The sequence below is a fragment of the Equus asinus genome, chromosome 30, assembly GCF_041296235.1.
Source record: "Equus asinus isolate D_3611 breed Donkey chromosome 30, EquAss-T2T_v2, whole genome shotgun sequence".
Lineage (NCBI taxonomy): Eukaryota > Metazoa > Chordata > Mammalia > Perissodactyla > Equidae > Equus > Equus asinus.
Genome location: NC_091819.1, coordinates 26,439,578 through 26,464,838, shown reverse-complemented (window position 1 = coordinate 26,464,838; position 25,261 = coordinate 26,439,578). Strand labels below are relative to the sequence as shown.

The 25,261-nt window shown below is 36.8% G+C and overlaps 1 protein-coding gene across 9 annotated transcripts in view; it reads left to right on the top strand.

The window, feature by feature from the left end:
- The window catches only part of RGS7 (regulator of G protein signaling 7), a 501,339-nt gene that overhangs the window by 308,393 nt on the left and 167,685 nt on the right, over window positions 1-25,261 (top strand). For 7 of the 9 annotated variants that reach the window (XM_044762807.2, XM_044762806.2, XM_070501517.1 and 4 more), the window contains exon 4: window positions 23,482-23,532. The exons of the other annotated variants lie outside the window; for them this stretch is intronic. In XM_044762807.2, coding sequence (XP_044618742.1) covers window positions 23,482-23,532 — 51 coding nt within the window. The remainder of the gene's footprint in view (window positions 1-23,481; window positions 23,533-25,261) is intronic. 9 annotated transcript variants of the gene reach the window in all.

Here is a 25,261-nt window from a genome sequence, read left to right as displayed (position 1 = left end):
TCAAAATTAACCACCACAACACGACAACGATGAGCCGAGTCTACATCTTTTTATTTCTGTATTACTGACCTAAACTTCCTCATGAACCCTATTTCTATTCATGGATGAAGGGTCAGGATGGGGCAAAGTAAGAGACTGGAAATGTGGCTTAATCTTGCCCATTGTATATAACTTGAATCACTTCCTCTTTATCCTGTCACTTCCTGGTGTGATGCTGTCATTTGGGTAAAGTTTCCTCCAAGGCCCCTTCCTTTCTCTTTTCCTTTCCTTGCATGGCATTCTGGCACAGAGGGGTAGGTTACATAACATAGCACCTTTGTGGGATGGGCCTTAGACCTCTCACTGGCTTCTGGTCCTTGTGTGCTCCTGGGGATCTCATTGGCCTTCACTGAGGTATCTTGTCCTACTGTGTCTTTGGGTCTTGCCCTCTTCCCTGGCTGCATCCACAATTTTCCAGCATTGGCATGGCCCATGGTGTGTTCTCTGGGCATGGTCAATGTAAGGCATGCTCCCCCTACCCTCCCATCACTGTTATCTTTAACTGGACACCCTCATCTACAGGTCCCTCATTCTGCACTGTAGAGAACCCCAATAGACAAGAATTCTTAATTTTCATCTGGCTTCCATGCCTGGTGTGCAAGGGCCCCAGGGCCTGTTTAGCTCTCTTCCATCTATCACAGGTCCCCCTTGAGCAAACACGGTCAGATTTCATTGTTCCTCTACTGAGGCTGCTCCACTTTGCTGTAGGTCATTCCATGAGGCTGTTCCCGTCCCTGGTACTAGGAAGCATCATTCTGCCTTCAGATCCCCAAACCTATCTGGATTCTTCTGGAATGATGAGTTCTGTTCTTCTTTGGCAGTCAACCAGTACTTTCTGCTGAATGTTGCAATCCAAGAACTCAAAAAATAAAAATAAAAAAAGCAGAATCCTTTTATGTTTCTTAGATTAACTCAGAAGGATTAATTCTCCCCTGGGGCATGCTCCCTCAGCTCTCCTCTGCAGGCTTTTCTCTGGTTGAGACAACGCAAACTTCCCTTTTATATCGCTAGAGTTATATACTCAGTTCTAGTTAAAATAAAACATATATAGTTCCAGTAGAGGCCAAAACAACCTCTGTGCTGATTATTTATGAATTATGAAAACTGTCTCATTATACAGCTTTACCAGGCATAGGACCCATGTCAACAGAAGAGAAACCCATGTGGGAAGAAAGATGGTGGCAGCATTTCCGATGAGAGGATCAAGACTCTGATGGACTCATCACTTCTTCCTCGGGAGCCAGATGCATGTTTTTCCTGTTATGACATCTGAGATTCCAGATGAGACCCATTGATAGGATCAGCAGGAAATTGGAGCATTGGGAGAGAAAGACATTAACTTGAAAGCCACAAAACCACAGAGGGGCCGGTCTTATGAATGTTAACTAATGTGCAGATGCATTTCTAGAAGACAAGTTAAGCTTTTGATCTATGGGTTTTAATTTAATGTCTGCTTCTTGCCCTTCTCCTCTAGGGAGGAGAGAGAATAACATATCCCAAAATGCAGGCTTATTCTTGCCATTACAAATGATCCACTGTTCCTTTCTGGTGTCCAACTTGCCAGACAGAGTTCATTACAGGCAGAGTTCTTAATCCATTTGGGACTTTCTTCTGATGTGTTTGAGTTAGGAACACAAAAACATGTGTTGCTAAATGGTTTTGCCTACAACATTCACATCTATGTAAACATTTGTATTTTGTTGCAAATATTAATCCATAGAGGGGTCCCAATCCTTTGGCTCTTTAAGAAGCACGCAGACTGTGCACTGCTGTCATCATCAGATATCCATTCACGGCACCAACGGGTAATCCCTTCAGAGAAAAGTTCTCTTTGGATACTCAAGCCCAGAAAGTCACACCAAGCCTCTTATCTCGTTATTCTAGGCACTACTCAAATGCCATCTCATCTCCTCTATTAGTTTGCTAGGGCTGCTGTAACAAAGTTCCACAGGCTGGCTGGCTTAGCCATTAGAAATTTGTTGTCTCCAAGTTCTGGGTCTGGCCGTCTGAAATCAAGGTGTCAGCAGGGTTGGTTTCAGGTGAGGTCTCTCTCTGGCTTATTGATGGCCATCTTCTCCCTATCTTCACATGGTCTTGCCTCTGAGCACATGTGTCTTAATGTCCCCTTCTTATAGGGACACCAATCATATTGGATTAGGGCCCACCCTAATGACCTTGTTTAACCTTAATTACCTCTTTAAAGGCCCCCTCTCCAGTCACATTCTGAGGTACTGGGGGGGTCAGGACTTCCCCACGGGAATTGGAGGTAAACAATTCAGCCCGTAATATTTACTTAACTCTTGAGTTTTGCACTTTCATCCTACCCAATCCTCTGCTTTCTAGTTCATCCCCCATTGCTGGCACTTCTCCCAACCATTTATAGTATGCCTTCCAACAGGGCTGTTCAATTGTAAAGGTGACAGTGATGTCCACTTCCCATCCCTGGGTCATATGTCAGTCATATGTCAGTCTGTCCCCACAGTACCAGCTGATGCTGCCAGTTGTTCTCAACTCAATAATGACTGGGCAATTTGCGAATGGCACCTCCGATTGGAACTATAATCTCCAAAGCTCTTGAGTAGTCTTGAAATTCAGATCAGTGTAAACTCCTTTACCATAGAGACCCAAAGGACCTTCTGTCCTTTTGTTCTTTCTCTGAGATCTGGCAGCTTCCCTTCCTAGATTCTCAAACACAAAAGCCACATTAAGTCACTCAGAATTGATTTACACTCCTCAGGTGATCCAGGTCCTTACTACTCGAGGGCCAGCAGCAGCAACATCACCTGGGAGCTTATCAAAAATGCAGAATCTCCAGCCCCAAAATAGATTTACTGAATCAGAATCTGCATTTTAACACAATTTTAACAGTGCAATTCATATGCACATTAAAATTTGAAGCGTTTTGGTCTAGGTCACTTTCTGGCATCTCCGTCATTCAAGAGGAGACAAAACTAAAAAGTTTGATCTCAGTTACTGAATCTTGCTTATATACAGAAACCGCCTTACAGCTTCAGTCTCTTTATAGAAAATTCTGTTAGATGCCTGGCCTTAACAGAAAGTTGGTCTTTCCTGAAGGACACTGCATTCTTTGCAGCCATATACAGCAAAGATTGGCCATTCGCCCATACGTCACGTATTTGTGTGTTTGACATGGGGCAGGAGGAGAGAAAATTTCCCTAACTTTATTATCACTTCAAGACTTTTGAATCTCCTCTTATTCTTTCAACAATTTTTCTCAACTCTCTAGACCCCTGAATGGCCTCCAGGGCTGTTCTTGTGTTACACACTCCTTGAAAACCTCCTGCTTTCTCTGTGAGCTGTGCCTGCATGGCAAGCGTGGCTGGTGGAGGTCTCAGAGCCCAAATCACCCACTTCCCAACCTCACCTGGGCTGTCGGGGCCACTCAACAAACCTTCTACTAATCTTCTGTCAGCAACCTCTCCCACTTCTCATAGCGGCACTTCCAATTCCTTGTTTCTTTTTTCAAATTCCAAATCTCCTCAAAAAAATGCCGTGCCTCCTGGTTCACAGGAAAACTTGAGACATACACATACCAGTTTCCACACTTCCAACACACTTTCACTTTCTAGTCACAATCTTTCTTTCCATCTCAGAAAAAGGGTTTTGATTCATTTCCTGCCTAAATAAAATCCCTTGTCCTTTGATTCTAATTCCGTCCTCTCCCTTCGGAGACCTTCCTTATCCATCATTCCCTCTCAAATGTGGGCTCCTCATTTTCTGTGCAAGTGTTCAGACAGGCCTCCCAGGCTCCCAGACTAAACCAGGATCTTTTGTTTTAATCTTTTATTGTCCCCTTTAGTTTTCATTCACATTATTTGCCTCTGCAGTTATATGTTTAATTGTAGGATTATTTGTACAATGTTTTCTCACTTGCTAGAGTCTGAGCGCCTTATTCATTTTTTTTAGTATGAAAAAGACTGGAGGGTAAAGTACAGTCAAGCCTGTGAGGAGATGGAAGAAAATAAGATAAAGAGGAATTCCCCTAGGATGGGAGAGTGGAACCCTCTTCCTCAGAACCTGGCAGAAAATAGGAGAGGGGAGATCAAAAGACAGACAAATTTATACGTGTGGAGACAGTAAGTCGATGGAGTTAAAACTTGTGAAACTCCATTTTTAATTGAAATGAGAAGCAAGGGGAGGTTATAATTCAGGCCACTTGAGTATCAGATTGATATTTATTGACCCACTGACAACACTGGGGTTTTTATTCCCACCTTCTAACTTTGAAGGTTCAGAAATACCACATTCCATGTTTGTCAAAAGCATGGGAAAGGTATTTACAAAAAAAGAAAAGAAAATCAAAACATTTGTCCAATAAGATATGTACATAAGTGTTTGGTTTTATTTACAATGACCATAAAGTTGAAACAACCCCAAAGTCTATAAACAAATTGTAGTATATTCATACAATGGAGACAACGCAGCAGTTAGAAGGAGCGCTGATCCATGCAATCATGTGAATGACTATCAAAAACAGTATGTTGAGCAAGAGGAGCCAGGCCCAAGCAAGCACATACTGTGAGATTTTGCTTTATGAAATTCTGGGACAGGCAGAACTGAAACATAGTGACAGAAATAAGAACACTCACTCTCTCTGTCAGGGCCTGGGATCATCTTGACTAGAAGGGATCATGTAAGTTACTACAATGATGGAAGTGTTCTGTATCTTAGTTGAGGTGATGTGTACATTTGTCAGGACTTATCAGATTTTATACTTAAAATCTGTGTGTTTTGGTGTATGTAATTTATACCTCAGTAAAAGTAGGGCTATCAGTTTTAGCCAATTTCAACTTCTGCGTTCACTTTCATTGTCAGCAACCTCAGAGAAGTAGTTGAGAAATTTGAGCTAGAAGTGAAAGACTGGAACAGACACCATAGAGAATGGGAGAGGAGCTGACCATGAACATGAGTTCCTGATGTTTCCTCGCCTTCCTTCTCTCTCAATCCGTGTTAGATATCCCTGTACTTACTCCAGAGAGGGCTTGTCTTAGGTCTATCAAAACATTTACCACATTGTAATATATTCATCTATTTCCTTGCTTCAACTACCATTGAATGAGTTCTCCGAGAGTTAGCATCATATGCTTTTCACCTTTTCTCTCCAGGGTGGCAGTGTCCCCATTATTGTATAGTATGTACCCATGATTGTGGAGTGAACAAATAAATAAACGATTGAATGGGTGGAAAATGAATTACTGAGTATCAGTAAAAAAGGCTGAGATGGAAGACTATAAATTTGTAATGGAAGTCTGTGAGTTGTGTGGATTCTTGAGGATTTCCAGCCCTGTATTGGAGTAAAGGCACAGGATTAGAATGGTCCAACTTTCTCCTCGTTGTACAACTCCCTGCCCTTACTAGGCAGTGAGCTTCTTCCAGGTAGAAAGGATGCTTCTTTTGTGTTAGTCTCTCCTGCTGCCCAGAAAAGTGCTAAATGAATTTGGTTTAATGATCAGGTGAGTGGATTCCCGTAACACTTTTCTGGAGGCAGGTGCAGGTGTGAGGGGGAGAGCTCCTTCATGAGGATTTAGAATTGGCTCATGTTTTTTGTAGTAATTATGTTCTAATGCAAACTGAGAATCCCCAGTTAGGACAAAATAATCAAATCCCATAAAGTGTTTATGGGATTCTGCTATCCTCTCCACTCAAGTCCTTTTCTAAGAGTAAGCTTGGCACTCAGGAAGGTACACTCATTTGCTCAGAATACCAGAATATCAGGTTGTATTGGCACTTTTTTTTTTGGTTCTTATGAACAATGCTGAAATGAGCATATTTGTGTGTGTGTATGAGTGTATATCTTTATGCACATGCATATCAATAGGGCAAATTTTTAAATAGTGGATTTACTGAGCTATAAGGTAAGTGATAGCGATAATATTATAAATAATACAAAATAATCCTGCAAAGAGACTGAACTAACAAGTGTATGAAAATTATGGTTCCCTATTCCTTCCTCAAAATGGTGTATTCTGAAATTTCTTTTTTCATTTTGGAATGGGTTGAGTGAAAATGTTTATACATATGTTGTTTTAATTAGAATTGAAGCGTGAGTGAGATTGTTCATCATTTAATATGGACCATTAACTTTTAGTGAATGTCTTGTTCATATTTATGTCTGCTTTGCTCTTGGGCTGCTGGTCTTTGCTATTTTCTCAAAGTCTTAAATTTATATTCATCCATTTATTGAATTCTTACCATATGACAGATACTAGTTTAGGCACTGAAGGTTCAGCCATGAACAAGGCAGATAAAATCCTTGCCTTCATGAAACTTATAATCTAGTGGGGATGAAAAAGAATACCTGAAAAATCTACTGTCAATAACTATAAAATGTAACATCAAGAGGATGCGTGCTGAGAAGACAACTTGGAGGAAATACCTCCTTCTTTCAAGTTGATCGCAAAAACTTCACAATTGTTCTTTATATTTTTACTTTGTCTATATGCCTTTTCTCTGTGTAGAAATTATTTTTAAAATTTTTTCGTTGAGTTGTAACTGACATACAGCATTATATTAGTTTCATGTGTACAACATAATGATTCAATATTTGTATACATTGCTAAATGATCACCACAATAAATCTAGTTAACATCTTACATAGTTACATAGTTTCTTTCTCTTCTGCTGAGAACTTTTAAGATCTACTCTCTGAACAACTTTCAAATATGCAATACAGTATTATTAACTATAGTCACCACGTTGTACATTACATCCCCATGACTTACTATTTTAGAACTGAAAGTTTGTACCTTTTGCCCCCTTCACCTATTTGACCCACCCCCCACCTCCCACCTCTGGCAAACACCAATCTGTTCTCTGTATCCATGAGCTTGCTGGGGTTTTTTGTTTTGTTTCAGATTCCATGTATAAAAGAGATCATATGGTATTTGTCTTTCTCTGTCTGACTTATTTCACTTAGCATAATGCCCTTGAGGTCCATCCTTGTTGTCACAAATGGAAAGATTTCATTCTTTTTTATGGTTGAATATATACGCATTTTCTTTGTCCATTCATCCATTGATAGACCCTTAGGTTGTTTCAATAGCTTGGCTATTATAAATAATGCTGCAATGAATGTCGGGGTGCACATATGTTATCAAATTAGTGTTTTTGTTTTTTTTTAAATAAATACCCAAAAGTGGTATTGCTGGATCAGATGGTAGTTCTATTTTTAATTTGGGGGGTAACCTTCATACTGTTTTCCATAGTAGCTGCACCAGTTTACATTCCCAGCAACAGAGCACAAGGGTTCCCTTTCCTCCACATCCTCGCCAATATGTGTTGTTTCTTGTTTTTTTGATAATAGCAATTCTAACAGGTGTGAGGTGATATCTCATTGTGGTTTAGGTTTGCGTTTCCCTGATGATTAGTGGTGTTGAGAATCTTTTTCCTGTATCTGTTGACCATCTGTATGTCTTCTTCGAAAAACCATCTGTTCAGATGCTCCACCCATTTTTTAATCAGATTTTTTGTTTTTCTTGCTATCAAGTTATATTAGTTCTTTATATAGTTTAGATATTAACACCTTATCAGATATATTGTTTGGAAATATTTTCTCCAATTCAGTAAGTTGCCTTTTCGTTTTGTTGATGGTTTCCTTTGCTACGCAGAAGCTTCTTACTTTGTTGGTTTTTTATTTTCTTGCCTTTGCTCTGTTGCCTTTTTGATGTCAAATCCAAAAAACCATTGCCAAGACCAATGTCAAGAAGCTTGCCACCTATGTTTTCTTCTAGGAGTTTTGTGATTTTAAGTTTTATATTTAAGTCTTTAATTCATTTTGAGTTAATTTTTATGTATGGTGTAAGATAGTGGTAGAGTTTTATTTTTTTGCATGTGGCTGTCAAGTTTTCCCAACACCATTTATTGAAGATATTGTCCTTTCCTCATTGTATATTCTTGGCTCCTTTGTGTAAAATTAATTGGGCATATATGCATGCATTCATTTCTGGGGTCTGTTCTGTTCCATTGATCTATGTGTCTGTTTTTATGCCAATACCATGCTGTTTTGATTACTGGAGCTTTGTAATATAGTTTGAAATCAGGGAGTGTGATGCCTCTGGCTTTGTTCTTCTTTCTCAAGATTGCTTTGGCTATTCATGGTCTTTTGGGGTTCCATACAAATTTTTAGGATTGTTTGTTCTATTTCTGTGAAGAATGCCATTGGAACTTTGCTAGAGATTGCATTAAATCTGTAGATTGCTTTGGGTAGTGTAGACATTTTGATAAAATAATATTAATTCTTCCAATCCATGAGCGCAGAATATCTTTCCATTTCTTTGTGTCTGCTTCTTCCGTTTCTTTCATCAATGTCTTATAGTTTTCAGTGAACAGGTCTTTCACCTCCTTGGTTAAATTTATTCCTAGATATTTTATTCTTTTTGACGCTATTGTGAATGGGATTGTTGTCTAATTTCTCTTTCTGAGAGTTTGTTATTAATGTATAGAAACACAACAGATTTCTGTATATTGATTTTGTATCCTGCAACTTTACTGAGTTCATTTATTAGTTCTAACAGTCTTTTGGTGGCATCTTCAGGGTTTTCTATATGTAATTTCATGACATTTGTAAATAGTGACTGTTTTAATTCTTCCTTTCCAATCTGAATGCCTTTTATTACTTTTTCTTGACTAATTGCTCTGGCTAGAACTTCCAATACTATGTTGAATAAAAGTGGTGAGAATGGGCATCCTTGTCTTGTTCAGTTTTCAGCTTTTCACCATTGAGTATGATGTTAGCTGTGGGCTTATCATTTATGGCTTTTATTATTTTGAGGTATGTTCCCTCTATACCCACTTGGTGAGTTTTTTTTTTATCATAAATGGATGTTGAATTTTGTCAAATACTTTTTCTGCTTCTGTTGAGATGATCATGTGACTTATAGCCTTCATTTTATTAATGTGGTGTATCACGTTGATTGATTCGTGGATGTTGAACCATCCTTGCATTCCTGAAATAAATCCCCCTTGATCATGGTGTATAATCCTTTTAATGTATTGTTGAATTTTGTTTGCTAATATTTTGTTGAAGATTTTTGTATCTATGTTCATCAGGGATATTGGCCTGTAATTTTCTTTTCTGGTGATGTCCTAGTCTTGTTTGAATATCAGGGTAATGCTGGCCTTGTAAGATGATTTTGGAAGTGTTCTCTTCTACTTTTTTGGAAGAGTTCAGGAAGGATTGGTATTAATTCTTCTTTGAATGTTTGATAGAGGTTACCAGTGAAGTTCTTTGCTCCTGGCCTTGTGTTTCTTGGGAGATTTTTGATTACTGATTCAATCTCCTTACTAGTAATTGGTCTATTCAGATTTTCTATTTTTATGATTCATTCTTGTGAGGTTGTATGTTTCTAGAAATTTCTTCATTTATACTAATTCATATTTATTGGTCATTTATTTTATAGCTTTGAGGTTTTATATCTCGTTTAGAAAACTTTTATCATTACTATTCTATTTTTTAAATTTTCTTTTCTCCTCTATAGCTAATTTAAACAACCATGTCTTGTTTTTGGTTTGGGGTACTTTTTTTAATTCCCTCAATTTGCTTCTTACACTTACTTCACAGAAATGATCTTCCCAACTTGAATGGGAGAGATAGTAACATATTTTTGTTGTTGCTGCTGTATGACTGTGTTGTGTAAAGTTCTGTACTATTTATTTTCACATGCATAATCACATTTTGAAAAAGTAAGGATTACCCTGTGAAAACACACAAACTCTCACACACACATACACACACAGATATCCAGAGAATTATTTCTATAACACTGTAATATGTGGACCAGTTCTGTCCAATAGACTTTCTGCAGTGATGCAAGTGTTCTATATTTGCACTGTCCAATACAGTAGCCAGTAGCCACATGTGGATATTGAGCACTTGATGTGTGGCTAGTGTGACTGGGGAATTGAAATTTTAATTTCATCTGCATCTGTTGAGATGATCGTATGATTTTTACCCTTCATTTTATTAATATGGTTAATTAAATTAATTAATCACATTGATTGATTTGTGGATGTCAAACCATTCTTGCATTCCTGAAATAAATCCCACTTGATTAACTAATTTAATTAATTAACTAATTAATTAATCTAATTTAGCTGAATTTTCATAGCTACATACGCCTACTTATTGGACTGCAGAGTTCTGGACCATTGGATGGTGAAAAAAAAGTTTTCATCTTACCATTTGATTCTCATTAAGACATGACTAAGGCGGTTTGGAATTTTTCCTTCTTTCTTTCTTTCTTTCTTTCTTTCTTTCTTTCTTTCTTTTCCTTTCTTTCTTTTCTGTCTTTCTCCCTTTCTTCCTTGCTGCCTTCCTACCTTCCTTCCTTTTTTCCTTTCTTTCTTTTCAGCTTTATTGTTTCATACCTACTGAGGTATAATTAACGTATAGCAATGTTTTAAAGTGTAAAATTTTATAGGATTAACATATGAATGCATGCCTAAAACCATCACCACAATCAAGATAGTAAACATTTGCATCACCCCCAAAAGTCTCCCTGTGCCCCTTGGAAACTCACCCTCCTTGTTCTTCTCACCTCACCCCAGCCCCAGTCACCAGCCATCTGTTTCTTGTCAATCTAGATTAATTTGCATTTCATATAATTTTATGCAATTATAATCATATAATGTGTACTCTTATTTGTCTTCTCTCATTCAGCATAATTTTATAACTTATTTATTTTGTTAACTTATTTTATAAGTTAAAATTCTTGTCTTCTATCAAATCAAAATATAAAATATAATTAAAACAAACATTTCAATTTTTTCTAGATTTTTCCCTTACACAAAACAAAATAAATTTTCTAAAAGTGACTTTAAGATCTTGTGAACAAAATTAGTGAAACAGTTCTCAAAAGTAAATAAAGCAAAGTGAGAGTCTATTTGAATTATGATCACTTGGTTGATTCAATTGACAACAGTCTACCAGATTAATTCTTTATAAGTAAAGCTGCCTTTGTCCTCTTATCAGTAAAAACAGAACTTCTATGAGGCCATTTAATCAAAATTAGCAAACATGTTTGCATTAGAACATTGGTTTTCAAAACTAACAACAACTGGGAAGATTTTTCAGAATATTGAATCAGGAGATTTGTGGGTAGTGTCTAGGCACATATAGTTTTCAAATTTCCACAAGTGATTATAGAGAGGAATAAGGGTTGAGAACCACTGTGATCAGACCATGCGACAGAGCAAGTACCACAGTCTACATTTTCCTTTCACTAGTATAATAAGTGTGCCAGCATAGAAAGGGAAATCTGCTTATTTCTTAAAGTATATCTGCTAATTAAAACTATTAATATACAGAGAGAAAAATGCAATAGAGAGAACACCTCAATAAAAAGAGCAAGGACACATCGCATAAAGAATGTCTTCATTTTGAAGGGGAAGAAATCAGGTTTGAGGGGAAAAAACCTTAACATGGAGCTACGACTTCATGTAGCGGATAATTTCGTACTTCAGCCTCAGATAACCAAACTTCCGAGTGATTAAAATACCAAATATCAAAGTAAATTAAAATATTTTTTAAATTGTGTAGAACTATGCCTAGGAGGAGAAACATTCTGTTAATCATTCATTTAAGAAATACTTATCAAATGTTTATGCAATGGTCACGTTCTGGTGTTGGTTTCACGGAAGCATTGCGTTTCAGATCCCAAATCTGTGAATGCTGTCCCGCCACCTGCCACAGAGTCAGGCCTCCTTGGTGTGTATATGCCAAGGCACAGGAGCACTCTGTCACTCGCTAGGTTTTGGCATCTAACTCTACCCAGTCATTTACAGTGGTCAACTTGACTGGCTTCCTTTTATTCTTCTAGCTGAAGGCTATTCACTGCCCAAGCCACATCCTAGCTCCTGCTTGGCCCTCTCAAGGAGGAGGAGGGCATGCTCCACACCCAGAGGAGGCCGGCACCCGTGTTTGGGTCCCCATCCCAGGCATGGTTCACACAGTTCCAAGGTCTTATAACATAATATAAAAAATTTCAGGTTTCAATCAAGAATCACTCGTCATACCAAGAACCAGGGATATCTCAAACTTAATGGAAAAATAATTAACAATGCCAACACCGAGGTGACAGAGATGCTAGATTATCTTACGAAGACTTGGAAACAGCTATGATAAAAATTCTTCAGCAAGCAATTGTAAGCTTTAAACAAATAAAAAGCTAGAAAGCCTCAGAAAAGAAATAGAAATTTTCAGCAAAGAAACATAAGCTATAAAGAACCACCAAGTGGAAATTTTGAAACTGAAAAATAAATAACCAAACAAAAAAGCTCAATGGATGGGCTTAACAACAAAATGGATAAGGCAGAGAAAAGAATCAATGAAATGGAAGGTGGAACAATAGAAATTACCTAACCTGAACAACACAGAGAAAATAGACTGACAAAAATGAACACATCCTCTGAGACTTGTGAGACTATAGAAAAAGATCTAACATTTGTGCCTTCAGAGTCCTGAAAGGAGAAGAAAAACAAAATTAGGGTAAAAAAGTACTCAAAGAAATAATGGCTGAAAATTTCCCAAACATAGCAGAAGACAAAACGTATCAAAAAGCTGAGAGAACTCCACACAGAATACATAAAGCCAATGAAATCCACACCAGGACACATCATTATTAAACTTCTGAAAACTACAGACAACAACAACAAATACTGTGAAAGCTGCCAGAGAAAAATGACACCATAACTGGAAGGAAAAAAGTTGAATGATCACAGATTTATCATCAGAAACTATGGAAGACAGAATTAAATGGCACAAAACTTTTCAAATGCTAAAAGAAAATAATTGTCAACCCAGGATCCTATGCCCACCAAACGTTTTCTTGATAAATAAAGAGGAAATAAAAACATCCTCAGATGAAGGAAAACTAAGAATTTATCACCAGCTGAACTACTCTAAAATAATGGCTAAAGGAAGTTTTCTGAGTTGAAAGGACACAATAAAAGAAGGAAACTTGAAACACCAGAAAAGAAGAAAAACATGGTAATAAATATATAGACAAATACAATAGATTTTCCTTTCTTTAGTTTTCTAAATTGTTTGTTGAAGAAAACATATAACAAAGTCTGATATGGTTCTAAATATATGTAGAATAATTACTTAAAAGGTATTACAAACTGTAGATTAAAGGGACATGAAAGAATGTAAAATTTCTATCCTTCACTCAAACTGGTAGGCTGTGATAAGTTATGTATATACGATGTAATTTTAGCATCAACTACAAGAAGCTATACAAAGTGATACCCTCAAAAACACTTAAATAAATCAAAATGAATTCTAAAAAAATGTTAACACAACCCACAGGAAGGCAAAAAAAAGGACACAGAGCCAAGAAAGCCATATAGAAAAAACAGAAAACGAAAAATAAAATGTCAGACTTAAGCCTTAACATATCAATAGTTACATTAAATGTAAATTGCCTAATACACAAGTTAAGGGAGGCTGGCACAGTAGATAAAAAGCATGACCCAACTCCATGCTTCGTACAAGAAACTCGCTTCAAATATAACAGCATCAGCAGGTTGAAAGTGAAAGGATAGAAGATATATCATGCAAAGTTTAATTAAGGGAAAGCTGGAGTAGGTATATTAATTCCACACAAAACTTAATTCACTACAAGGAAAAGTATAAGGGATAAAGAGGGATACTGAATAAAGAGCTTAATTCCCCAAGAAGACGTAACAAACAAGTGTAGATTCACGTGCTCAGTGTTGGTACATAGAAATTGACTTTTTATATGCAATTGACTTTTGCATACTCTTTGTATATACTATATCTGTAGATTCCTTGGGATTTTCTATGTAGAAAATCATATCATCAGCAAATAGGGGAAGATTTTTATTTTTCCCTTCTGATATGTGTGTCTTTTATTTCCTTTTCTTGCTTTGTTGTCCCAGCTGGAATCTACAGCCTTCTGTTAGATAAATGCTTGCCTTATTCCAAATCTTGAGGGTAAAGCCTGCAGTCTTTTACTGTTATGTACAATATAAGCTGCAGTTCTTTTGTAAATGCTCTTTATCAAGTTGAGAGACTTCTCTTTTATTTCTATCTTTTGTGTTTATTTCTTTTTATGAATGAGTGCTGAACTTTGTCTAAAGACTTTACTGTATTGATTGTTATGATCAGGTGATTTTTTAGCCTATTATAATGATGGACTACATTGACTCATTTTTTAATATTTAAGCAGCCTGCATGACTGAAATGAACCCAATTTGTCCTGGTGTATAATTACTTTTATATATTGCTGAATTCTACTTTCTAAAATTTTGCTAAGGATTTTTACATCCATATTCATGAGGGATATTGGTCTGTAGTGTTCTTTTTGTACTTTCTTTTTCCAGCTTTGGTATAAGGGTAATAGTATCTTCATAAAATTAATGGGGAGGAGGTTCGTCCTCTTCTATTTTTGAAGTGATTATGTAGAGTTGGCATTAATTCTTTTTTAAAACATTTTGCAGAATGCTCCAGCGAGGGCATGTGGACCTGGAGATTTCTTGTTTAGGGACTTTTGTATTATGAATTTAATTTCCTTAATAGTTATCAGGTCAGTCAAATTATCCATTTCTTATTGGGTGAGTTTTTGTAGTTTGTGTTCTTTGAGGAATTGATCCATTTTGTGTGAGTTTTCAAATCATACGTGTTGAACAGTCTGTAGTATTATTTCATCCTTTTGATTCTGCAGAGTCTGTACTGATTTCCCCAGTTTTATTCCTGAAAATGGTAATTTGTGTCTTCTTTCTTTTTTCTTTGTCAGTCTTGCTACAGATTTGTCAATTTTATTGATCTTTTAAAAAACCAGATCTTTCTTTCATTGATTTTCTTACTGTTTTTCTGTTATCAATTTCATTGATTTATGCTCTTATCTTTATTATTTCCTTCCTTCTACTCGCTTTAGGTTTATTTTACTCTCTTTTTCTTGAGTTGGGAGTTCAGATTATTGATTTGAAACTTCCCCTCTTTTGTTAACGTATATATTTAGAAGCCAGGCTGGTGGTTAAGACTCTGTGCTGCTCTTATCACCACTGCCTGGGGTCATTTCCTGGTCAAGGAAGCACACCAGCCATCTGTCGGTTGTCATACTGTGGTGGTTGCATGTTGCTGTGATGCTGAAAGCTATGCCACCGGGATTTCAAAAACTAGCAGCGTCACCCCTGGTGGACAGGTTTCAACGGAGCTTCCCGACTCAGACAGACTAGGATGAAGCACCTGGCCACCCACTTCCAAAAAAAATTGGCCATGAAAACCATATGAATAGCAGCAGAGCATTGTCTGATATAGCACTAGAAGGTGAGAGAATGGCACAAAAGACTGGGCGGGGTTCCACTCTGTTGTACACAGGGTGGCTAGGAGTCGGAATCAACTTGACAGCACTAACAACAATTTGTTAGGTACATACACACTTATTACTTATTTCATTTCTTGTGAGTCTAAAGAACTACAGAACCAGAGAAATAAATAAAATAAAATGGTCCTTTAAAGGGATCCTATATCCCCATCCTGAGGAAACAACCCAAACTTCTCTTGATTTTTTACAGTGCTTTTTATCGTAAGAAAGCCTACATCAAGGAACCATTTTTTCCCTTCCTTGCCCTGATTTGTAGAATTTCTCACACTTACTCTCATCATCGAATTTCAGAGACACAAGTGTTTCTCAGAACACGATTTGGAAAAAGCTGCTCTGGTTGATCAGTAATCATCTTGGGCTCTGGGAGAGGGTAAGAAACAATCCTTCAAGTCATCTCAACATCCTTTATCCTCCCATTATTGTCGTCTTTCTTACTTTGCTGGTTTTTGCTGCCCATCTCTAAGGCTTCACAGGCTTTGAAGAAGCACAAAATCCTTGCTTCGTGTCTGAAGAAATCTTTTTATGATTTATGGAATTTACACAACAAAATTTAAAAATCCAGATAAATTCCCATCATCTTGATTAAATAACCTAGCGGCTCTACCCTATAACTCTAACTCATTTTCATTGTGCTTTGCCAGAAGGTAGAGAAATAATTCTTCAGAGCACACTAGCAGTAATTGCTATGAATATTTGGGCTTTCATTCCTTTGATTTGCAGATTCAGGTTATATTTACAAAGGCCAATATGTTCTGTAACTCTGCTTTCAGGACAAGGGCCATAAAACTCTGAAGAGCAAGAACCTGGGGCGAAAATGTAGTGAACCAGATGATTTGCTTTTTGCCATCATATCTACAAAGGCATTTAAATGTCCTCTTTTCTGCATTTTTAAAGTGTTGTAGACCAATGCTTAAAATGTGTCTCAGATTTACTGAAAGGAATATACTCTGTTTGCTTATTACTTTCCCATTGGTCTCTGGATTTCAGGGCTGTTATTAGCTATGGAAGATTAGAAGATGTGCTTTTATATTACAAGTTTGATCCAGTTTCAAACTGTGATTAGAAGTTAATTTTAGGGGCCAGCCCTGTGGCCAAGTGGTTAAGGTCGCATCCTTCTCTTAGGCGGCCCAGGGTTTTGCTAGTGTGGATCCTGGACATAGACATGGCACCACTCATCAGGCCATGCTGAGGTGGCATCCCACACAGCACAACCAGAGGGACCTACAACTAGAATATGCAACTATGTTCTGGGGGTGCTTTGGGGAGAAGAAGAAGATTGACAACAGATGTCAGCTCACGGCCAATCTTTAAAAAAAAAAGAAGTTAATTTTAATTCTATGAAAGCTGGGTAATCTCCAAATATAGCTGATATATAAAAATCCAAACATAACAATACTTAATTGTATGTTAGTTATTCATTTTAGAAAATAAATTCTTTACTGAAAAAGACATACTCTTATCAAAACACACAATCACATACACACCATGAAATTCTTTTGAATAGCTCTTTTACTTGCACATGAAGTGTGGCTTTATTCACACTCAAAATATATATATGTATATATTTACACTCTGCTTTTCAGGTATATAATAATTTCATATAGAAAACATTTATATTCATAACAAGACAGAATAAAATGTTCATTTCATTCAAAACTTGACATGCTTTTGAGCTCCACCTCCCGTCTCTTTTTGCTTTTTTTCCTGATGGAAATATAAAAGCTGAAGAACTGGAAGGAAGCTGTAGTTTACTTCTATTGTTTGTTTGCCAAGCACCTATTCTTTCTGGAAATGCCTTCCATCTTTCCTCCCACCCAGCACAGCCATGTTTTTGCCCTCTGATCCCACCTTTCTTGCCACAGTTGGTTGATGGGCAAACGGGTACCTTCCCCAGGCTGAGACCGTCCATCAGGAATTAGGAATTGTAGTATGAGATTTCAGCCTCAAACTGCCTGCTGCCTTCTATGGAGGAGATATAAACCCAAAAGCTGTGGACCGTCATGACCACTTTGTGGATGGGAAACAGCAAAGGCTGAGTTTTAGAGAAATATGTCCAGAAAGGAACCAACATGAGAGCAAGAGAGAAGTTTCTGACATCATCAGAGCCCTGCTTCCATTTGTCCTTGAGGCTCAAATGCATCCTTTCTATTTCGTTACAGGTACCTCTTTTTAATCAAAAGTGCCCTAATGAAAGAACTCAAATTTTTTTTGTTACTGTTGTATTAATCTTCGATATTATTAACTTCTTATTTGAAAGTGTCAATGGAGGCGCCTCAAAAAATTAAAAATAAAACTACCATATGATCCAGCAATTTCACTTCTGGATATTTATTCAAAGGAAATGGAAATGCTAACTCAGAAAGATATCTGCATCCCCGTGTTCATTGCAGCATTATTTATAATAGCAAAGACATGGCAACAACCTAAGTGTGCATAGATGGATGCACGGATAAAGAAGATCTGGTGTATATATATACAATGGACTGTCATTCAGCCACAAAAAAAATGAAATCTTGCCGTTTGTGACAACATGGATGGAACTTGAAGGCATTATGCTAAGGAAAACAAGTTAGAGAACAACAAATACCATATGATCTTACTTACATGTAGAATATTTTTAAAAAATCAAACTTGTAGATACAGAGAACAGATTGGTGGTTTCCAGAGTGGGAGGTGGGGGGTGATCAAAATGAATGAAGGTGGCCAAAAGCTACAAACTTCCAGTTATAAAATAAATAAGTCATGAGATGTAATTTACAGCATGGCAACTATAGTTAACAATACTGCATTGTATATTTGAAAGTTGCCAAGAGAATAAATTTAAAAAATTTATTTTTTATTTATTTTATTTTCACAAGAAAAAAAATCTGTAACTGTTTATGGTGATAGATGTTAGCTATACTTATTGTGGTGGTCATTTTGCAATATATACAAATATCAAATCTTTATGTTGTACACCTGAAACTAATATAATATGTCAATTATATCTCAACAACAAAAAAAGTGTCCATGCCATTCAGCCAAAGACCACTAGTAACACACCAATGATTAAGTTGAGTTTATGACTCATTGCAGTGAGGGAGAACACACACCATGGGGGACCCTGGGGTGTCTTAGTAACAAAGTGATAGAAAGACTCTATTATAGGATTTGGACTTCCGAGGAATTGTTGAATCCTCAGACTGATGATGGTTGTGCAGTGACATTTAAGACTAGACAGGATATATCCGAAGCCGGACACAAGTAATCATGAGAAAAAAATGGTGTTCTTAGATATTAGCAGTTACTTGTTTGAAAGATGAAGGAGAAATTTAGTTCATTCTTTCAGCTTGACAAAAGGGTAATATGCTAGCTTAAAAAAAATACCTTTATTTTTCAAGCCTTAAAGAAAGTCTGCAGTTTTTAAAATTAAACTGAGTTAAAAATTGTTTTTGCATGAAGAATTTTAAAATTATAACGATTAGACATACACTGGGGTGTTATAAAATGCTGAATGGGAAATACCGTTAGAGCTGATTTTTCAGCGTTTTGGCTCCTTTGTGCGTAAAGTATACGGCCGTAAACATTGAGCCGTGCCTTCCATAAACATTTAACGGCGATCTGTGGTAAAGCACTACACAGAGAATGGGGGAAATGTAATGAGTAAGACAGTTTCTTTCCTCAAGGGAATCTTGGATGACTGAATCTGCTTCACTCTGCATTCTTTTCTTCTTGTCCTTAAAACTGTGGGTCTCCAGCCAGACCGCCATTGAAACTCAGTCAGTGTTCGTTATATACTACTTAGTCAATATGATGGCAGACAGTCATTGCACCTATTTCAAGGAAGTAGGAATAAGGTTGGAAAAATATTTTCCAGATCTATAGAATGTGTTATTTTTAGCAAGAGATCTTGAGAACAGTTATCCTATCAAAAATGTGGATTATTTATGGTAGCCATTAAATATAATATATTCATATTGCCAACACTGTGTCTGCGTGGTTCTGAGCACTGATCAACAGCATTTAGGCAATGCAAAAAGCCTATTCATTTTCCTGAAAGAGATATATTGGAAAGGTCAATGTCTTTGCCTCAGGAATATTTGGGCCGTTTCCACTGTGGTTAAGAGCCAAAGTTTTCATTAATGGCTTTAGCAGAAATTACAAAAAGAGATTATTTTTGTAAAGGACACAAATGAAAATTATAACATTTTGGTTGCTTACAAAGTCCCCATCTATCACATTCATCAAGGTTTCACAACATTTTCCTTTTAGTGAACTTCTACCTCAGGTTCAGGGTGTGGGTAGCTGTAGCTGAGGGACGCCTGTAGCTGAGGGTGTGCTGTAATCTGTGGAGGGAGTGCGGGCTGTAACGGGATAACGCAGGTTCAGGACAGAGCCTGGTCCAGGCTGCCTCTCTGCGGTGGGGCAGGGCTGGGGAAGCTCCTTCACCACTGGGGTCCATAGCATGGCAGAGGAAATAATCCTGATGTTTAGAGGTCTTTGATTTTTTTGCTTTATTTATGGATGGAATGGTAAAGTGATAGCTTTTAAAAGGGAGAATTATCACTGTCAAGGGTGATTATGGTAGCTGAAAATTAAATGCCTGTCAAATAGTTTTTGTATGACGATGCCATCCTTTTGTAAACTTTCTTAGAGTAGGATATGGAGAGGGGAATCTTGCTGTTTGTTCATCCATTTTTTTAACATTTACTGATCACCTTTTATGGGTCAGGCCCTGGTCTGGGTGTTTGGGATCCAAAGATGAATAGCACACACGCCTGCCTTCAAGAAATTCATGATGCAAAGGGGAAGACAGAAAAAAATTAAGAGAGGATGCTAAAACCATTGACAAGTGTAATGAATGATGAGGATATTAGTAGGACGTACAGGAGAAACCCTTTACCTGGGAAGGTGAGGTGGGATGGGAAGAGTAGGCTTCCTGGAGTAGTTATGTATGAACTGAACTGTATGGAGTCAGTTGGGATTAGTTGAAGGGAAAAGAGGTGGAGATGGAATAGCATTAGCAAAGTCGTGGAGTAGGAGACAATCCTCTTGTTAGAGTATGGGTCCTGGAAAGCCTAGTGTGAGTCTAAGCTTTCCAGAGGCTGTAATCACTGAGCTATTTCTTCTGTCTCCTAGCGTGTAGCATAGCATGACATTTCTTTGCTAGTCTCACACTGTAGCTAGTCAATAGCTCTCTTGCCAACAATTTTTTTAAAGAAAACAAAATATCCTACGTGTTACTCAAAGCTCCTCAATAATAACGATAAATGGAACTCCCCAAAATTCTGGATATATACATTTGTACATGAAAATTTTATCAGATCTGCTCATTTATTCACTAAACATAAGGCTGACAAATTGCTAGAAAGATGCCATTCCTTCCTAGACCCCTCCTGGCTATTATGCTCCCTTTTAAATTTGAATGATAGTTCTCAACATGACTATGATGACATATTTCTCTTTCAATCTTCTGGTTCCATTAAGATGCTGGAATTTTTCTCTTTTTCTCTGTCTCTACCTCTCTTAACTGGGAGTTAAGGTCTTGGTATCATAGATGCAGAATAGGTAAATATGGTGACTTTGGGTATACGTTTAACATAAAATAATAATTCATATTGTTCTAACTTAAAATCGTAAGTATATTGGGGTGCTCACACAAATAAAACTACTGCAGCATTTGCTAAGTGATATCGACAGGTGGTCAAATTGACTCTTTCAGAGATGAACTGAAAATATGACTGTAACAGAAGTACCCAAAACTAGGCTAGGAAAGAAAGTTTCCTGTTTCCAGAATTAAATGTAGTTTCAAATTAGGTTTCTTTGTATTTCTTTCTGCCTAGAAAAAAAAAGAGAGAGAGAGGGAAAAAAACTTTTTTTAAACTTTCTCTAAGAGCATTTTTATATCATTTTTCACACTAAGAAAAAGTTAGAATCCTGGAACCAATGTTTGACACTCTTCAAAAGAATGGAAATTTTTCAGTGACTGCTCACATGTGTTCCCCAAATAGATGCTCAAATGTGAAAAATGAGCAGAGTGCCCAAAGGCGGTGAATAAAATTTGGGTACCTGGAATTCAACACTGGTCAAGTATCACCATATCCATATTTGACAAGCTGAGTTCCCCTTCTCTTTTTAAAGAGAAGCCCTGCCTCAGGATAACTCAGGCTATAAGGTTGAACACAACACTTCGTAATGCCCGTACTCCTGTGAGTGGTTTCCTTCCTTCCTTCCTCCCCTCAGATCTTCCTCTAGGATCTAGATGAATCCATCTTCTCAAGCGCATTTAAACCAATGGCAGCTGTAAAATGAACAGTTATAAAAGAATACAAGATAGATTCAACACTTGAAGTTATTTTAAAAATGCATGCGTGTTGAAATCAATGTTGGGTGTTAATGCTTTCATAACTTTTAGGACATTTTTGTCAAACTTGATAATCAAGTTTATTTTGAAATTAGTTCTGAACTATTTTGCCTCAAGCAGCAATTATCTAGCTTTTGTTAATGTAACTCATTTGCCAGATCTCAGGTGAGTAGGCTGCAACTTCAGCCAGTGCCCAAGAGGTGGAAATGGAATCTCAGTTCACACAAAATTTCATTCATGCAGCCTGATGTAGCTCACTGTGTATACGTAACTATTTTAATACATATTTTTTGCTATTTTATGTAGAAGTAAATTATGCTGAAAACAGGTAAATCAACGCCTCTTCCTGAATCTCCCATTTATGCTTGTATTTTCATCATTCTATTTATTCACATGCTCCTGGACTAGAGGCCTTGAGTTCTCTTTTATTTCTCCCACTGGCCATCCCCATGCCGAAATAGTCTCCAAATCCTGAAACAAGTCTCTAATTTTGCCTTAATTTGCTGTAAACTGAACAAGTTCAGGACCTTATCCTTCAATCCTGGATCACGACCAGAAGTGTTGGCTGCCCTGCTTTCTTTCTGACTGGTCTAGGACACTTCACATGCATTGCCAGTCAAATTCCCTAAACTTGCTTTGATAATGCCATTCTTCTGCTCAAAAAATATTGCATATCTCTTTCACTGCCTGACTTACAGAAAAAAAAATCCAAGTTCTTTAGTCTGGAACTCAAGACCTGCTGAATGTGTTGTGAACACTTCTATTAGTTTCAAGTTCCTATTATTCCAAGCACCTAGTACATAGAAAGTGTGCAATAAATAGTTTTATTCACTTTTCTCTGCTTTTTAACTCTGATATAGGCCCCTTCAACAATTAAGTTTCTGTCTTTTTCATATATCAAAATCTAGTTCAATTACATTTTCTGCAGACTCTCTCTCATTTCTTCTGTGTGAAGTGAAACCATATGTTCACTCATGTTTTTTATTCATCATATATTATTAAACTCCTGCTATGCTCCAAATACACAAAGATGAATATGATACCCTGCTTCAAAGTACTCCCCCTAGTACTAATCAAATAAACAGCTGTGACATTGTGTGATCATCACTACAAGACTACACAGATTCGTGGGGTTCCATGGAGGGTGTTGTAAACTCAGTGGACAGAGGTGTGGTGTCAAGGAAGGTTCTATTGTGTAAATGAATCTTGGATGTCTTGAAAATAGTGAAAAGATATTTCAGTCAAAGAGAATAGTATTATAAAGACACAGAGACTTGAAACACACAGGAGTGTTCAAAATCTGGCAACAAATTTAGCTTGACTTGAGAGTAGATACAAGGATGGGATGCGACAACCAGAAACGAGACAGGGACCATCTTACAAAGTATTGGTTGTGCCATGCTAAGAATTGGGCTTGAACCATAATAGGCACTCAATGAACATTTATTCGATGAACAAATGAATGAATCACTTTATCCCCTACTAGTATATTACATCTTTATGTATAAATATTTCATACTTAATAATTTACCAGTTTGTACCTGGGCTCAGTGAAGAAAAACTAGGTATTCCCCCTCTGTTTTCAGAACTCCGTACGTGGCTGATCTTTAATCTGTTACTATAAAAATTAGAAACATTCCTACTAATATGGGTGCCAAAAGTTGAGTTCTTAAAGTTAACATATATAAACATGTTCACATATCTTTGTGTTTTTCTTTTTTCTTTTTCTAGGGTCAGACATTGTTCAATGGTTAATAAAGAACTTAACTATAGAAGATCCAGGTAAATAAATCATCTTCCCATTGATAGAATTGTTTTCTTTGTGGCTTTAAGAAATACGTTTTTTTCAGATCTAATGTGACAAGCAAGCAAATCTGAAAAATTATAATTACATTTAGCTATGCTTTTAGCATTTATACAAATTTTATTGTAGTCAACATATATTTAATTAAATTTATTTAGTACACTTTTACAATTGTTTGCATATTTAATGCCCTGTCTCATAACATTTGATTCAGGTGACTAGCAGTTGTTAGAATGGATGAGCTGTATATATATACCCATAAATCCATAAATAATTGTACATAGAGTTTATAGCAAGTGATTATGAACTAATGAAATTTCTCTTCATAAAATACATAAATAAAAGTAAATCTCCTTAACTTTTAATTTTTCCTTAACTCCATTTTTTCATGAGGTTTGAAAACAATGTTATTCATAATTCCAATTTTTTATTATACCTATGTGATTTTTTTAATGCTCTTATTTAAGTCACGGGCTTATTCACTGTGGTGGACATTATGTCTATTCTGCAGCACTAAACTAGTTTCCAGAGTTTGGGGGCAGTTTCTACCAGCCCACGTTTTGCATTGTCTGGAATATATTCCTCCATTTATAAGGCATTTGATGACTTAAAAAAATATATCATGTAAGTTCCTTCACGTCTGGCAAACAAGTCGCATCATTGAAATGAAGCTAAGCTATATATCGTTTAGAGAATATGCTGAGACAACAAAAAATAAAATAAAAATTGGGGATTACAGTGACTGAGAATGCCACGGCAGAGAAAGATGGCAATACACTAACTACACAACACACTGTCCCTTTGGTTAGAAAAGAATCTGGCCTGGCTTTGCCCCTGCCTCTGGTGCTTACACCTTAGAGTGGTACACGGAGATGCAAAGTTTTTATTTTTCCTCACTTTGAACTAACTTTATCAAGCCATGCCATCAGAAAATGTAGCTCTATTTCTGTACATAAACGCCTATGTAAATCCTCTGCTCATTTGTTCCATGAACTTTTCAAATACTTATCCTAGTAGGTTAAATTAGATTAAAACAGTTAACTAAAGATGAAGCAGCCATTACCAGCATCATATTATTACTAAGTGGAAGAGGCGATAAAGATGGGTAAGGAAGCCACAGTCTCACCAAGTTCACATTTCAACCCCACCTCAGTGGCATGCCTGACTTTATAAGCTGTAGCACCAGACAGAAGCCCCCAGTGGTAAGAACATATTGGCACAGTCATTGATGATCAGGGGACTACTTAGTGATTTGCAAAGAATATTATTGCACAAAGGGTGAAGTGAATTCAAAACAGTATTTTTTTTTTGCAAGATAAGGCTGAAAGTGTACTTCAGTAATGGTCTGAGAAGCAGGGAAAATATACAGATATAATAAGCTAGTAAGAAACAATCATTATTTATAATTTACACAAGATATCATTTTACCTATAATGTGGAGGAAAAACTGATTTTATTTGCTTCCTCTACAGTTTAAGGAAGTAAAGCTTCATTAGAAGGTATATGAAAAGATAAAACCAATCATAGCCTGGAAGGAACATACATGTTCTTTAGTTGTTTTTATGACAGGTTGAAAAATTAATTTTGGCTTGTGGTTTTGAATGAGCTAACTCACCCTCTACATAGTGAAAGGCTCTGTTCTAGATTTTAAGAAGAGTAAGAATGTTCTTAAAGAATGTTGATGATTGTTCTGAAGACATAACAGAC